This window comes from Vulpes lagopus, chromosome 6, assembly GCF_018345385.1.
Source record: "Vulpes lagopus strain Blue_001 chromosome 6, ASM1834538v1, whole genome shotgun sequence".
Classification (NCBI taxonomy): Eukaryota; Metazoa; Chordata; class Mammalia; order Carnivora; family Canidae; genus Vulpes; species Vulpes lagopus.
The window spans coordinates 1,879,928-1,894,249 of record NC_054829.1 but is presented as its reverse complement, the minus strand read 5'-3'; the positions used below and the strand labels follow the sequence as shown (position 1 = coordinate 1,894,249).

Sequence of the window (14,322 nt, the reverse complement as noted above, 5' to 3'; positions counted from 1 at the left end):
CAGAGCCTGGGGTGCACTGTGGGGGCCTCTTCTGAAGCTGCTGACCTCCAGGGCTCCCCTTCCCTGTTCAGTTGCTCTCCCCCAAGGTGAGGACCCAGGCCACTCACCGGATTTGGATCTTCCATGGGCAGCATTCGAGGCAATAGTGAGAGACTGGGGCTTTACAGGGTCCCCTGGGACGGAATAGCTGCCGGCACTGGGAACCTGGATATAAGGCCCCACTGCAGCAACCCTGCCAGGTGTGCTCAGCGGTGACTGTGGTGACGATGTGCCATTCACACGGCTCAGCTATAAAACGAGAAGAAATGAGAGTTAAGATTCCCCTAAATTAAAAGAAATCATAGTGTGACAGTCTGCTCTCTCATTTGTTTATTTTTAAGATTTTATTTATTTATTTGACAGAGTGAGAATGAGCATGTGCACACAAGTAGGCAGAGGGGCAGAGAGAGAGAGGGAGAAGCAGACTCCCCACTGAGCAGGGAGCCTGACACGGGGCTCCATCCCAGGATCCCGAGATCATGACCTGAACTAAGGCAGACAATTAACCGAGTGAGCCACCCAGGCACCCTAGACTGTTCTCATTTGAGCCACCCACTAAATAATGTGCCCTTAGGAAGCTCTATCACCCTGAAAAATCAGCACCTAGAAAGGGCAAGTGTTGAAAGAAGGGCCACAATCCAAGTCCCATCTGAGTGATTCTCTCTTTGATAACTTCTACCCATCTGTGAGCCGAGAGAGACAAGAGCTAAGGGCAGAACAGAACAGCTTCCAGGACACCTCCATGGAGCCCTCTTACCTGGGGGATGCTCTCCCTCCCCTAGGTGAGCAGAGCCTTCAGTCAAAGTCTGGGCTCTGAGCCAGGCTTCAAACCCTGCTTTGCTGCTTACTCACTGTGCTGCCTTGGGCAAGTGCAAGTGACTTAGTGTCTCTAAACCTCTGTGCCCATGTCCGTAAAGTCAAGATAAGGCTTCCTGTAAGGACTGAACAAGCCATGCAGGGCACAATGACAGGGCCTGGCACCAGGTGAGGCTCTGGCAAGATCCCTGAAGACAGCTCTGCCATTCTCAGCAAGGACGCCACAAGAACAGTGATCACGTAATGCTGCCTAACAAGAGGGTCCATACCAGGGATCTAACAGGAGAATCACTGATACCTCACAGGCCCCCACATACGCTGTGAGAGATCCATAAGCTCCTAGAATTGTTTGCAAAATTCTTTATACATGAGCATATCACTTTGGAGAGAGGGTCCAGGACTTTCACAACTGCCCAAAGGTGCCTAAGACCTGTGGGTGGAGCCACATCTCTGCAGAGTCACCAATTTCTTCAAGAAGATCACCTGAACTATCAGGTGGAAGGCAAGAAGTCACATTTCCCTAGCCATCTGTGACACTTAATTTTAGGTGTCAACTTGTGAAGCCATGGTACCAGATATTTGGTCAAACATGTCTGGATGTTGCTGTGAAGATATGTTTTACCTAAGACTGACACTTAAATCAATAGACTGAATGAAGCAGATCCCCCTCCATATGTGGGTGGGCTGCATGCAACAGGTCAAAGGACTTGAGAGGCAAAGACTGAGGTGCTCAGAGAAAGAAGGAAGTGGCCTGCAGATGACCTGCCGCCCTGAGCAGTAGCACCCAGAGTCCCCTGTGTGTCCAGGCTGCAGAGTTCAGGGGCACAGCCACCACAACCATGCAAGCCGATCACTTAACGTCAATCTCCGCACCCATCAATCAGTCTCCCTATGCCTCCTCGTTCCATCTCCCAGAAGAGCCCTGACTGACAGAGCACAACTAAAGAACGCTGTGTGAGCAAGTGTGGAGAGCACGCACACAGTTGCTCATTGAGAGAAAAAGGAAAGCGGTTATTTGAAAACAGAGTTACACAGATTACCCCCTGACCCTCTGGTTAAAAACAAGAGGAGACTGATCTATAAATAAAGCCTTTCCCTGACACTACCTCTTATGACACTCAAACTAGGGGCAATGGCCTCTTCTTCTGGCACCCTCCTAACCCACCCACCCCTGGAAAAGCCCAGACGCCCACACTGGCCTCTCGAGAGCTGCTTTCAGAGCAGCAGCAGCAGCTGACCAGAGGCCACTTGTCACATTGGGAAAGCACCAATTACTGGCTGTGGCTGAGGGTCCCAGCTAGCTCATGGCTGCTCCCCCGACTCGGGCTCTGCACGCAGGCACTGCTTCCTTCAAACCCTGATGCCACTAGTGATGTCCAGCCAGATATGGTGCACAGCGGTCCCTTCTCCCACAAACTCTGAGGATGCTCGTGCTCACTGAAATGCCAAGAATAATGGCAGGACTGGGGGACACCTAGCCTGGCGAAGGGCCAGAGGCCCTGGGACATGCATGTTATACAGAAGCTGCTAAAGGAGTGAGGTAATGACCTGGGAAGATACCTATGTTGCAGTTAAAACAAAAAATGAGGAGAACAGTGTGGATGATATAATTCATACAAGTCCATTTTCAATTAAAAATTAAATACTGGGACACCTAGGTGGCTCAGAGGTTGAGCATCTGCCTTTGGCTCAGGGCCTGATCCCGGATTCCTGGGATTGAGTCCCACATCAGGCTCCTTGCTTGGAGCCTGCTTCTCCCTCTGAGTCTCTGCCTTTTTTTCTGTGTCTCTCATGAATAAATAAAGTCTTAAAATAACATTAAATACCTTTTCATCTGTATTAAGCAAAAGACTAAAATCATTAAAACTATCATCCTTGGAGAATATGAACAGGGTGGAAAGGACTTTCATGTTTTCCTTCAATTATTTCTGTATTGTTTTCATTTTTCAGAGCATTTATTACCTTTGAAAGTCAAAATACCAAAAAAAAAAAAAAAGTCAAAATACCAAACAAAGCTTTTTAAAAGACACTAACCCTTTACATAGCACTTTGCTTGAGAGTTTACAAAGCCCTTCCATGGGGGTTATTCTAAGAATCCACACGACTGCGGGGGCAGGGAGGACATTTCACTTTATAGCGAGGACACGAGTCTACACAGGTCAAGGAATATGCCCACATGGCACGGCTTACAGTGGTAGAGTATAACACCAGAGCCAGAGTGTCACCCAGGGAGGGGACAGGACTGCATGGGGGCCAAGGGGCGGGGAACACCAGCTGTGGCTGTGGACAGTGCTGGTTTGGATTCCAGACACCAGGAAATAAACGTAGTTTTGGAAAGAGAGCTTTTTGCTGTCATTTTTTTCTATGGTTTATGGCCAATGTATGTTTTATCAGCTGTGGTAAATCAGGAGAGCAAAATGCCATTATAGTGAAGATGTACAATTGTGTGCTGAATCATTTTTAGTTTATCTCACACAAATATTTTCTTTCTCACATGCCTGAATTTTCTTCCCATAAAGACGTTCACGCAGTTCATTGATCCGCTTGTCCATGACGGCCACCTCCATGTTGCGTTTATTTAAGAGTTCCTTCTGCTGCTGGAGCTTTGAAGTCTGTTCCTGGTTAAGCTGGTTACGAATCTGAAAATAAAAATACAACTTTCATGATTTGCATTAAACAGTCAAATGCTCATTTCCAGGGAAAGTAAAACAAGAAGAAAAAGCAACATCAAGTACTTATGTGTATCTGTATATATGCACTGTCTCCCCTGTGCTAATTCACAGCTATAGCACATATGAGGCCAGAACAGCTTTTCTATTTCCAGAGCAACTGGTGCCAGCAATGAATGCAAGACACCATGACCATGGCCCCTGGGAAGGCATGTCATGGACACCCACCTGGAGCATGTCCTCTAGGGACCAGAGGACAGGTGTCTGCTCTACTCCACACAGTGCACTGAATGAACATCTTACGTGGAGGCAGCAGGAAATTTACAAGAGATGGTCTCGCCTGCCCGCTGGAATGTACGGGTATTATTCTAGCAGATGGTAACCAGCACTTAAAAAAACAAATGAACCACAGAAGGCATCCATGTGCACTGTAAGGTTAAGGCTTATTAAGTTCCTCCAGGGGCACACGTGTACTAGGAACACTCACATGTGTGCACCAGACAGGAGACAATATGAACTTTGCAGCCTAGACTCTAGTCAGGAAGCTTGCAAATGGATACATTTAAGCAAATATCCTACATTAATCACACCTCACCACAAATATCCTTAAAAACTTTTGGGGCACTTGGGTGGCTCAGTCATTAAGTATCTACCTTTGGCTCAGGTCATGATCTTGGGGTCCTAGGATCGAGCCCCACTCAGTGGGGAGCCTGCTTCTCCATCTCCCTCTGCTACTCTCTCGCTCTCAAATAAATAAAATAAAATAAAAAACTCTGTACTTTTAACAATTGCTTAAAATTCCTACATTTTATTTCTATGCACCTATGTTAGAGAACTTAATGGCAACAAAAGCATTTCACTCTCTGTAATTAAATATTTTCATTTCATAAAAAAATGACAGAATAATTTTTCTGGCAAGTGCTAACAGAACTGTAGAACTTCTTTGTGGCTTGGAAAATCACCTGCTGAATAACTTCTGAGAAATGGAAATCTTGAGGGCTGTTCTGAACTGAATGTCTGTGTCCTCCCCAAACCTATAAGTTGCCCTAACCTTCAAGTTGATGGTATGGGGAGGTGGGGCCTCTGGGGTGAGCAGGCTGAAATGAGGTTCTGAGGGTGGAGACTCCATGATGGGGTTAGTGCCCTTATAAGATGAAGGAGAGGAACCAAACTGTGAGGACACAGCAAGAAGCCAGGAAGCAGATTCTCACCAGGAACCTGATCCTGGACCCAGGCCCGGGAGCTGTGAGAAATCAGTGTCTGTGCTTCAGTCCCCCAGGCTGTGCAGGTCTGTCAGAGTGGCCCCAGCTTAGTGGGACAAGGATGTAACAACAGGCATCTATCTCATCAAAACACAGTGAACACAGAGACCTTGAATATCATCTAAAGCTTAATTTTTCCCCTAGTTCATTACATTGTCAATTAAATTCTGTACTGAATTTCTTTACTGAAAACATGCTAAATGCAAGATGCCAGTCACAAAAAACCAAAATATTGTATGATTTGCTCATATGAAATTTCCAGAATAGGCAAATCCAGAGAAATAGAAAGTAGATTCATGGTTACTTAGGGATAGGGGGTGGTGGGGGTGATGGCAAAGAGGCACGTGGCTTCTTTTGGGGGTGATGAAGATGTTCTAAAGCTGACTGTGGTAGCGGATGCAAAATTCTATGAAGATACTAAAAACCACTTAATTGTACACGGTATATGGGTATATTGTATGCGATATGAATTATATCTTAAAGCTGTTTTAAAAACTCTTTGTAGTAAGCACAGTTTGTGCCTACTATTACCCTAGAAGCCATTCACTTGTCTCCACTTTCTGAGGTTTCGGCCCACATTAGGAAGAAAGCCTGAGAGATGCTTAATGTCAGTGTTCCCCAAACCCTGCGAGTCACCTGTAGCTCCTGGCACAGTCTCTTCAACTCCGCTGCTGCCGGTCCTGCCAGCTTGCCACTGTAAGACTGGAGCCCGCTCAGCTTGCCTCTCTTTAAATCTTCCAGTTGCTGACTGAGCTGATCAACTCGTAAAATTGCAGTCTGTACTTCCTGCTTCTTTTCCTGGAACATGGCGCTGAACCTTTCTATCTCAGCAGCTATAATTTCCCAGCAATAAAGAAAAAAACATATCTTAGTTGATAGTCTTTTTTTTTTCTTCCGCAGAGTATTTTGTTATTTTGGCTTTGTGATTTCTTCATTTCTATACATTCAACTCTAGTGTCATCTAGTGCCAGACTTTGGGGGGAGAACTGTGATATGCATAATCCAACACACTTTTCAACAAGCCTCTGGAACACATGATGTGACTGCCCATATGGCAAACTTTATGTGCAGTGACTACTGGATATTCTTTAGTGAGGGCAACCCATCCAGAGGCTGGCTTGGCCAGGCCACTTAGGAATCCCAATGCAGCCACAGAGCAAAGGCTTTGTAAGGGCAGGTATCCAATCTGTCTTGCTTGTCACTGTAACACAAAGTAGGCACTAAACGAACTGATAATAAAACAATAAAGAATCCACAAGCACAAAAATAAAAAGTGAGCATTTGTATGGTTTATCTTACTACCCAGATGAAGTTCAAGCTGTTCAATTAAAATAGACCCTCATAATAAGCGCAGTCTCATGGCCCTGCAACCCCAGCCCAGAGGGCAGCTAATAAATTACAAATGCAACCAAGGACCTTCCCAAACCACTTAACCTAACTGATCCCGTTCTTTTAGATGCAGGTAACAGAGCAAAACCTCAGGGCACTTCCTATAGCAAGATCTGGCACCAGTCTGTGTCTGAAAGTGTCCGTAGCTGGACTCTTTCATTTATCCATGCTTGAGCATGGGTAATGAGGGAGGCCGCGCAAGCGTACACAGATTGCCGTTCATAATTTTGCTGTAGTCTACTTGTCCTCTCATGGCGCGGATTTTCTTCAGCTTATTTTCCTGGGCTTCTACTCGTTCTTTCAATTTCTGAAGCTTCTCATTCTCAGAAATAGACTGCTGCTGGCGGCGCTCCTGCTGCTTTAAGAAATGTAAACGCTGCTCCTGGGAAAAGAGAGAAACAGGGAAATGTGATCTGAAGCACGTGATCACGGTCATACATGTAGATGGTTTGAGTGGCTCCCAATGGATCACCCATCTTAATGAATATTAGAGAAATGCTTGGCAATCTTGCAAACACCAGCCCACACAGAGCCAACACTACTGGGCACATATCAGTGAGAGTCTGAGACGTTTCCAAGTGCATTTTACTAGGCATGCTGACCTACACCGCTTGGTTTATCAAGATGCTTCCTCAGAACATCTCCCAGCAGGAGAACGTCAAGTCTGTGTGTCCCATGCACTCATATACGATCTCCTCTCCTTCCTGTCTGGGAAGCCCAATCCCAGCCCTAGTTTCCTGCTTGTCAGGTCAACGTTTCCTGCTGCCACAAAGCAGCTTCCCAAGGTTCCTTAGTTACCTCTTTAAGGAAATGGGCACTGACCAGCACAGGGTCTTATGTTGAAAACAGACAAGGTGATCAGTAAGGAAAAAAAACCTCTAATTTGCTAGGTAACAATGGATAGTCAAGAAGTGCTTGTTGTCTTTAGGGATAGTTTCTTCAAAACTAATGAAAAAGGGCAAAAAAAAAAAAAAAAAAAAAAGAAAGAAAAAAGAAAAAAGAAAAAGGGCAGCTCCGGGTGGCACAGCGGTTTAGCACCGCCCACAGCGTGATCCTGGAGACCCTGGATAGAGTCCCATGTCAGGCTCTCTGCATGGAGCCTGCTTCTCCCTCTGCCTGTGTCTCTGCCTCTCTCTGTGTCTCTCATGAATAAATAAATAAAATCTTTAAAAAAAAATAAATATATGCAGTACTCTTCAATAGCCTTTTTCCTATTCATAAAAAACATGCTTTGAGGGTAACAGTGGACATAAAATACTCACGGTCCCACACATAGACATAAAATAGACCAAAGTAAAGAGGATTAAGTGTGACAATGCAAGTCACACATTGCATTCTAAAGTAAGGAAACACATACTTGAATATGTGAAGCACATACTTGTATTAGATTTAACTTATCATTTACACTGCAGAAAATACCCAAGAATCTTTTTATTAGTAATACTCGGGATCAATATTTGGAAAGAAAAAGCTAAACTAGAAATGTTATAATTGCATAATACTATGTACATTTCATCCTAGAAATCTTATTAATGGGATGAAATACTTCCCAATTTACTTAACTCTTATTTTTTATTCTTGTAAATCCAATAAAATTTGCAAGACAACTTTTAAAAACAAATTCAATTTATGCTGTTACATATCCATGAAGAAGTGACTAGTACAATGAATTCTATGCCCACTCAGTAAGTGAGAAAAGTGGTTCTCAGGCAACTCTATGAGGAAGCAACAAGAACCCTGGCAGAAATGTTTATGTATTTTATCTCAGTTTTTCACAGCAGTTTCAGAACATTCAAAATCATTACAACATGAATACTCTCCAGCATGCGTAAGTGATAGGTCTGATTTTTTTAGTCCGTGACAAGAATAATTTCAAATCTTGTCACAGCATTTCAATGACAAATGCAGAACTCAGTGTACATAAAAAGTGTTAACTCCCCTGCATCGTTATAAACCAAACAAACTCTGTGTAGTGGCATAAAGGGAAGCCTGGATAACCCACTGTCATTGTCTCAGGGGCCCATGAACAGTGTCTTCATCCAAATTTTATCTCCAGTTGATGAATGAAGGTCAACCATTTTCTATTCTGGGGAGTCTGAATGTACAAGTCAAGAGTCCTGTTCTGATACCTTCCTAACTTCAAGAAGCTGCAGTACTCATTTATCCTTACAGAAGAGATCACAAAGACAGAAAGACACTGTTCAATACTTCCGTGACATGGTTCAAGTGGTACCCATGAATGCAGTAACTCCAATCTAAAATAACCGCTGAAGAACACTCTTTTTGAACATTTTCCCACCTCTGCTTTACAACTCACCTTGGCAACCAACATTTGCTGCTGATTTTCAATTTGCTGTTGTTGCCTAGCTGCCATATCCTGGAGCTCTGAGAGGGTGAGTTCTACACGTGGATTTCCAACCTACAGGGAACAAAACATGCTCAGGCTAGAATGTAGGTTTATCTGCATATCTGCATAATTATTCTTCTCTAGTGTCAGAACACATACACATCAGGATCTTAAAATAGCTTCCCTTCTAGAAGTTAGGATAATACTATTTTTTTAAAAAAGATTTTATTTATTCACAAGAGACAGAGAGAGAGAGAGAGAGAGAGAGAGAGAGAGAGAGAGAGAGAGAGAGGCAGACATAGGCAGAGGGAGAAGGTTCCCTTCGGGGAGCCCAATGTGGAACTCAATCCCGGGACCCTGGGATCATGCCCTGAGCCAAAGGCAGATGCTCGACCACTGAACCATCCAGGCGCCCCTAGAAGTTAGAATAATACAAAATAATTGTACATAAGAACTATTCTTGGATCCCTGGGTGGCTCAGTGGTTTAGCGCCTGCCTTTGGCCCAGGGCACGATCCTGGAGTCCCGGGATCGGGTCCTGCGTCGGGCTCCCTGCATGGAACCTGCTTCTCCCTCCTCCTGTGTCTCTGACTCTCTCTCTCTCTCTCTATCATAAATAAATAAATCTTAAAAAAAAATAACTATTCTTACTTGTTGACAGCTTTTATTAAGTAACAGCTTTTTTTTTTTAAATTTTTATTTATTTATGATAGGAACACAGTGAGAGAGAGAGGCAGAGACACAGGCAGAGGGAGAAGCAGGCTCCATGCACCGGGAGCCTGACGTGGGATTCGATCCCGGATCTCCAGGATCGCGCCCTGGGCCAAAGGCAGGCGCCAAACCGCTGCGCCACCCAGGGATCCCAAGTAACAGCTTTTTAAACAACTAGATACTATATTAAAAAGGGACCCACCTTATGGGAATGCAAACTGATACAGCCACTGTGGAAAGCTGGAGTTTCCTCAAAAAATTATAAATAGAATTACCATTGGGGTAACTGGGTGGCTCAGTCGATTAAGCATCTGACTCTTGATAGCCATTCAGGTCATCATCCACCTCAGGGTCTCAAAATCAAGCCTTATGTCAGCACAGAGCCTGCTTAAGATTCTCTTGCTCCCTCTCCCTCTGCCCCTCCCCCACCTCTCTGTTCATGCTCTTTCTTAAAAAAAAAAATTAAAAATAAACAAAAATAGAATTAGCATATGATATAGTAATTCCACTACTGGGTATTTACCCACAGAGTACGAAAACACTAATTCAAAAAGATATATTGACCCCTATGTTTATAACAGCATTATTTATAAAAGCCATTATTTATACAGAAGCAACCCAAATGTCCACTGTCTTTATGAATGCATAAAGAAGATGTGGCCTGAATTCAGTGGAATACTGCTCTGCCACAAAGAAGAAGGAAACTTTGCGATTTGCGCAACATGGATGGAGCTAGAGAGTATAATGCTAAGTAAAATAAGTCCGAGAAAGACAAATACCATATGATTTCACTCACGTGTGGAGTTTAAGAAACGAAACAAAGGAACAAAGACAAAAGAGACAAACCAGAAAACAGACTCTTAACCACAGAGAACAAACTGATGGTTACCAGGAGGGAGGAGGGGAAAAAGGTGATGAGAACCAAGAGGACACTTATTTTGTTGAGCCGGGTCATGGATAGAAGTGTTAAATCCTTACATTGTGCACCTAAAACTAATACTGCAACTCTGTATGTTATCTGGAATTAAAAAACAAAATAAGAGACCCAACTGAGCAAATTTTTGCAAAAGTGTATTAAAAAGGACATTCCTCTTTTCCTCTTTTGGACTGGTTATTTAAGGGTATATCTGAATAAATGGGGATGTCACATGTTTTGAAGATACACCACCTAAAGTATGTAGGTGACACTAGAGGACAAATGTCATCCTCATTGCCACCTGGTCTTGAGAAGCTGAAATCTAGAGCAAATTCTAAAAATACAAACACCTCATTAAAAACACCATAATTTACCTCAAGGATTGACCTGTTATCGACAGAATTATATGGGAATATAAATGGGAAATATATATATGGGAGTATATATGGGAAATGAATACAAAAAGGTAAAATCTAGAAGAGTGGCAACTGATAGAATTGGAAGGAATGTTCCATATATATGGGAGTATATATGGGAAATGAATACAAAAAGGTAAAATCTAGAAGAGTGGCAACTGATAGAATTGGAAGGAATGTTCCTATTCTCTGCTAATGATGATAAATAATAACATCAGGCATTTTTATTGTGCTTATCACGTGCCACACACTGGACTAGGTACCTTCTATAATCCATCTGAGCCTCACGGGGACACTATCAGGTAAGTACTACTGTATCCCCGGTCCAGAGATGAGAAAACAAGCAGAGTAGTTCACACAATCTGCCACAGGTCAGACTGCACACGCAGCAAAGCAGGACGCAGAGTCCTCGGCTTCCAACATCAGTAAAGCACACTCTTCTTGAGCACACGCACACTACCTGTGTGTAACCACCATGCTGGGCATGTTACATGCATTGTATGACCTAAGCTTCAGAACACATCTGTGTGGAGAGCAGAGGAGGCCCATTCGGGGCGAGGAACCGCAGGGGAAAGGTGAAAGACAGGTGTAGGGCACAGCACTGACGAGGGAGCAGAGCCCCAGTCCCAGCCACGCCCATCTTTCTCCCGTCCCTTCTGTGCTGACCGTGGCGGCCGACAGTCCCTCCCTAGACCACTGCTCTCCAACTAGGTTCATCTGTCCCCTCAGGAACCCTTTTAACTTCCCTACTTCTGTGACCCCTGTTCCACCGACTCCAGGCATCCCCAGATCTTAAGGTATTCAAGCACATTCTTGAAAAATGGAATCAGAATTTGTTCAACAATCTCAACTGGAACCCCCACCCTGTTTCCTGAGGAAACAATATGGAGCAAGCCCCTTTTCAAAACTAGACACTGGAAACTGCCAAACTACAGAAACTTCCATTTGAAAAGAAATTCCTTTATTCCCCACCCTCCACCCCCCAAAAAAAATTTCTGGCAGAACCATTAAAATGCCCAAACCTTTTTTTAAAACTCTAATAAAAGGGTTACTAATTTCCACCTACAGAGATTTTCTAATTACTACAAAAAAAAAAAGACTTTTTTTTGAAACCTTCAGAACTTTAACTTGTTAATAGTATTTTTGACTCAAGAAAAGTTATGTCCATTCACTAAATCTTTCAATTTACATTAATTTCATTACTTTACAACTTAAGCAAACAGTATTTGGTCTCCTCTCTCTACCAGTGGCTCACAGTAACAATGAGAAGATCACAGGGGAGACATTCAGCTGCTCAGGATGACCTGCAGCTGCCATAAGTAATTTAGGTATATCTTCCATATATGCTAATATATATTGTAATTAAGAACACTGTATTGAAGTAGATTTTTTTTTTTAAAGATTTTATTGGGGATCCCTGGGTGGCTCAGCGGTTTAGCGCCTCCTTTTGGCCCAGGGCATGATTCTGGAGTCCCGGGATCAAGTCCTGCATCAGGGGCCCTGCATGGAACCTGCTTTTCTCTCTGCCTGTGTCTCTGCATCTCTCTCTTTCTCTCTCTCTCTGTGTGTCTCTCATGAATAAATAAATAAAATATTTCTATATTTTAAATATTTATTATTAATATAAAATAATAATATTTTATTTATTTATTCATGGGAGACACACAGAGAGAAAGAGGTAGAGACATAGGCAGAGGGAGAAGTAAGCTCCATGCAGGGAGCCTGATGTGGGACTCGATCCTAGGTCTCCAGGATCACGCCCTGGGCCAAAGGCAGGTGCTTAAATGCAGAGCCACCCAGGTGTAAGTAGATCTTACAGACAGAAAACTGTACATCAGTCTATGTCTCAATGAATCCTTTCAAAGTGAACATCCCTGGGATGTAACTTTATTTTACACCTTTTAACTTTATTTTATTTCATTTTATGTTAATTCCAGTACAGTTAACATAAAAAAATATGGAATGCTTCACAAATTTGCATGCCATCCTTGAACAGGGGCCACGCTAATCCTCTCTGTATTATTCAACTTTTTCAGCATATATGCTGCCAAAACCAGCATCACCCCTGAGTAGCTTAACCAGTATTTTAAATGGGTTAGAAAAACACCAGCCACCAGAAACTTGTAGGTTAAGAAATACGTAACATTTACACGTTAATATGTATTCTCTTCATTTGTTCAATGTGAAAATTTAGCCAACAGAAGAACCTTTCCAGTTTTTTAAGAAAACAAAAACCTTCAATGCAAATTCAATCTTTTTATGACGAGCCTATCCCTGTGCAGTCTCTCCAGGCCAACTCAGCTGTCCTTACAATTTTCAATTCTCCATATGCACTCAATTTATTCAAACAAACCTATGACCTAATTCCTCACTTATTTCTTTTGACTGCACTGAGTAAGAAGAAATCAAATCCTGCTCCCCAGGCTCACTGAGGTCCCTCCTGGCAGAGTTACCTAGTGAGTTCAGCTCTAGGTCATAGAGAGGACGAGCCGCTTCCACAAGCAGCACAATTACTGCAAAAGCTCTTTGGGTGAGGGTCCAGCAGGCTCCGACATACCCAGGCTCTAGACTGGTCTAGCACCCTTCCAGTAATGGCTGCTACCTGGGGCCCCGTGGTTCAGGCCCCACTCATGTGACATTCTACCTCAACTCTGGACTCTAGGGAAAGTGTCTATGCTCTAGGTACCCCATGAATGCAGGTCACACTCCCATTTCTCACAACAAATGTGGCCCACACAACTCCATGTCTAACTACTTCTCCACCCCCTTACACGAGCAGAGAAAAACAAAAAGCTGCCAGCCCCAGCCTTCACGATCACTTATCTGGTTGTATCCCCTTCTTTCTCTAAAATTCCACAAATCTTACAAAAGTGATAAATTGACGGACTTATTCCTCTAACTTACAATACTGTTACATACAAAATATTTACTGGACAGAAAACTTACACCAGGGACCCTCTAACTAATGAGACTTCAAAAGACTTCTGGCCCTGGCAGCCACAGGTCCCAGCCCATGGCACCCAGCCACAGCCCTGACAACAACCAAGGTCTGTTGAGTGGGATTTTATACACAACTCGGTGCTTCCTCACACTTCTATTGCACGCTATCACCCTCCAGAGACAGCATCTTTACAAATTCAAAAGCCCACACATCTTTCGTTGTCTTCCTATGAAGAGTCTACATCCTCCTCACCATTTCAACTGCCTCTCCAGATTTTTTAAAAGATTTTTATTTTTTTTAAGTCATCTCTAAACCCAATATGAAGCTCAAACTCACAACCTTGAGATCAAGAGTCACATGCTCCACTGACTGAGCCAATGGGGTGCCCCCAGATTTTTCTCAACATCTCATTAACCCAAGCCTCCTCTGGCCCTTATCGCTTTCCTTCTGACCATGTCCCCTTTTTCCTGCCTGCCTGGAAAGGCTGGAAGCAACAGTGGCAATGGAGCATTGTGAATGAAGTAACTAAACTACGTGCTAGAGATCCCAATGTAAGTGACAGAGGACAAATTGTAGGGCAGTTGTGAAGGGGTCACAGGAACTGGAGTTTTTTGAGTGATACATGCTCAACACCACCATATCATGAAAATTCACTTGCCCTCGCTATGCCGGCTATAATCTGAGACACTGAAGCTAATATTTAAGACAAGCACAATGCAGTATCTCCCCGTTTTCAGTGAGTCTGATCAATAAGGCAATAATCTCACAATGCACTGGGCTCCCTGCTCAGCGGGGAGTCTGCTTCTCCCTCTCTCTC

The 14,322-nt window shown here is 43.5% G+C and overlaps 1 protein-coding gene and 1 non-coding gene across 3 annotated transcripts in view; both read right to left on the bottom strand.

The window, feature by feature from the left end:
- Positions 1-14,322, bottom strand: part of PPP1R13B (protein phosphatase 1 regulatory subunit 13B) — an 87,527-nt gene that overhangs the window by 10,013 nt on the left and 63,192 nt on the right. For both annotated transcript variants that reach the window (XM_041758060.1, XM_041758061.1), the window contains exons 5-9: positions 8,493-8,594; positions 6,383-6,557; positions 5,423-5,619; positions 3,354-3,494; positions 108-288 (exon numbers count right to left, since the gene is read on the bottom strand). In XM_041758060.1, the coding sequence (XP_041613994.1) occupies positions 108-288; positions 3,354-3,494; positions 5,423-5,619; positions 6,383-6,557; positions 8,493-8,594 (796 nt within the window). The remainder of the gene's footprint in view (positions 1-107; positions 289-3,353; positions 3,495-5,422; positions 5,620-6,382; positions 6,558-8,492; positions 8,595-14,322) is intronic.
- LOC121493993 lies at positions 12,516-12,624 on the bottom strand. Its single transcript, XR_005988641.1, has one exon. It is a non-coding gene; the product is annotated as a U6 spliceosomal RNA (small nuclear RNA).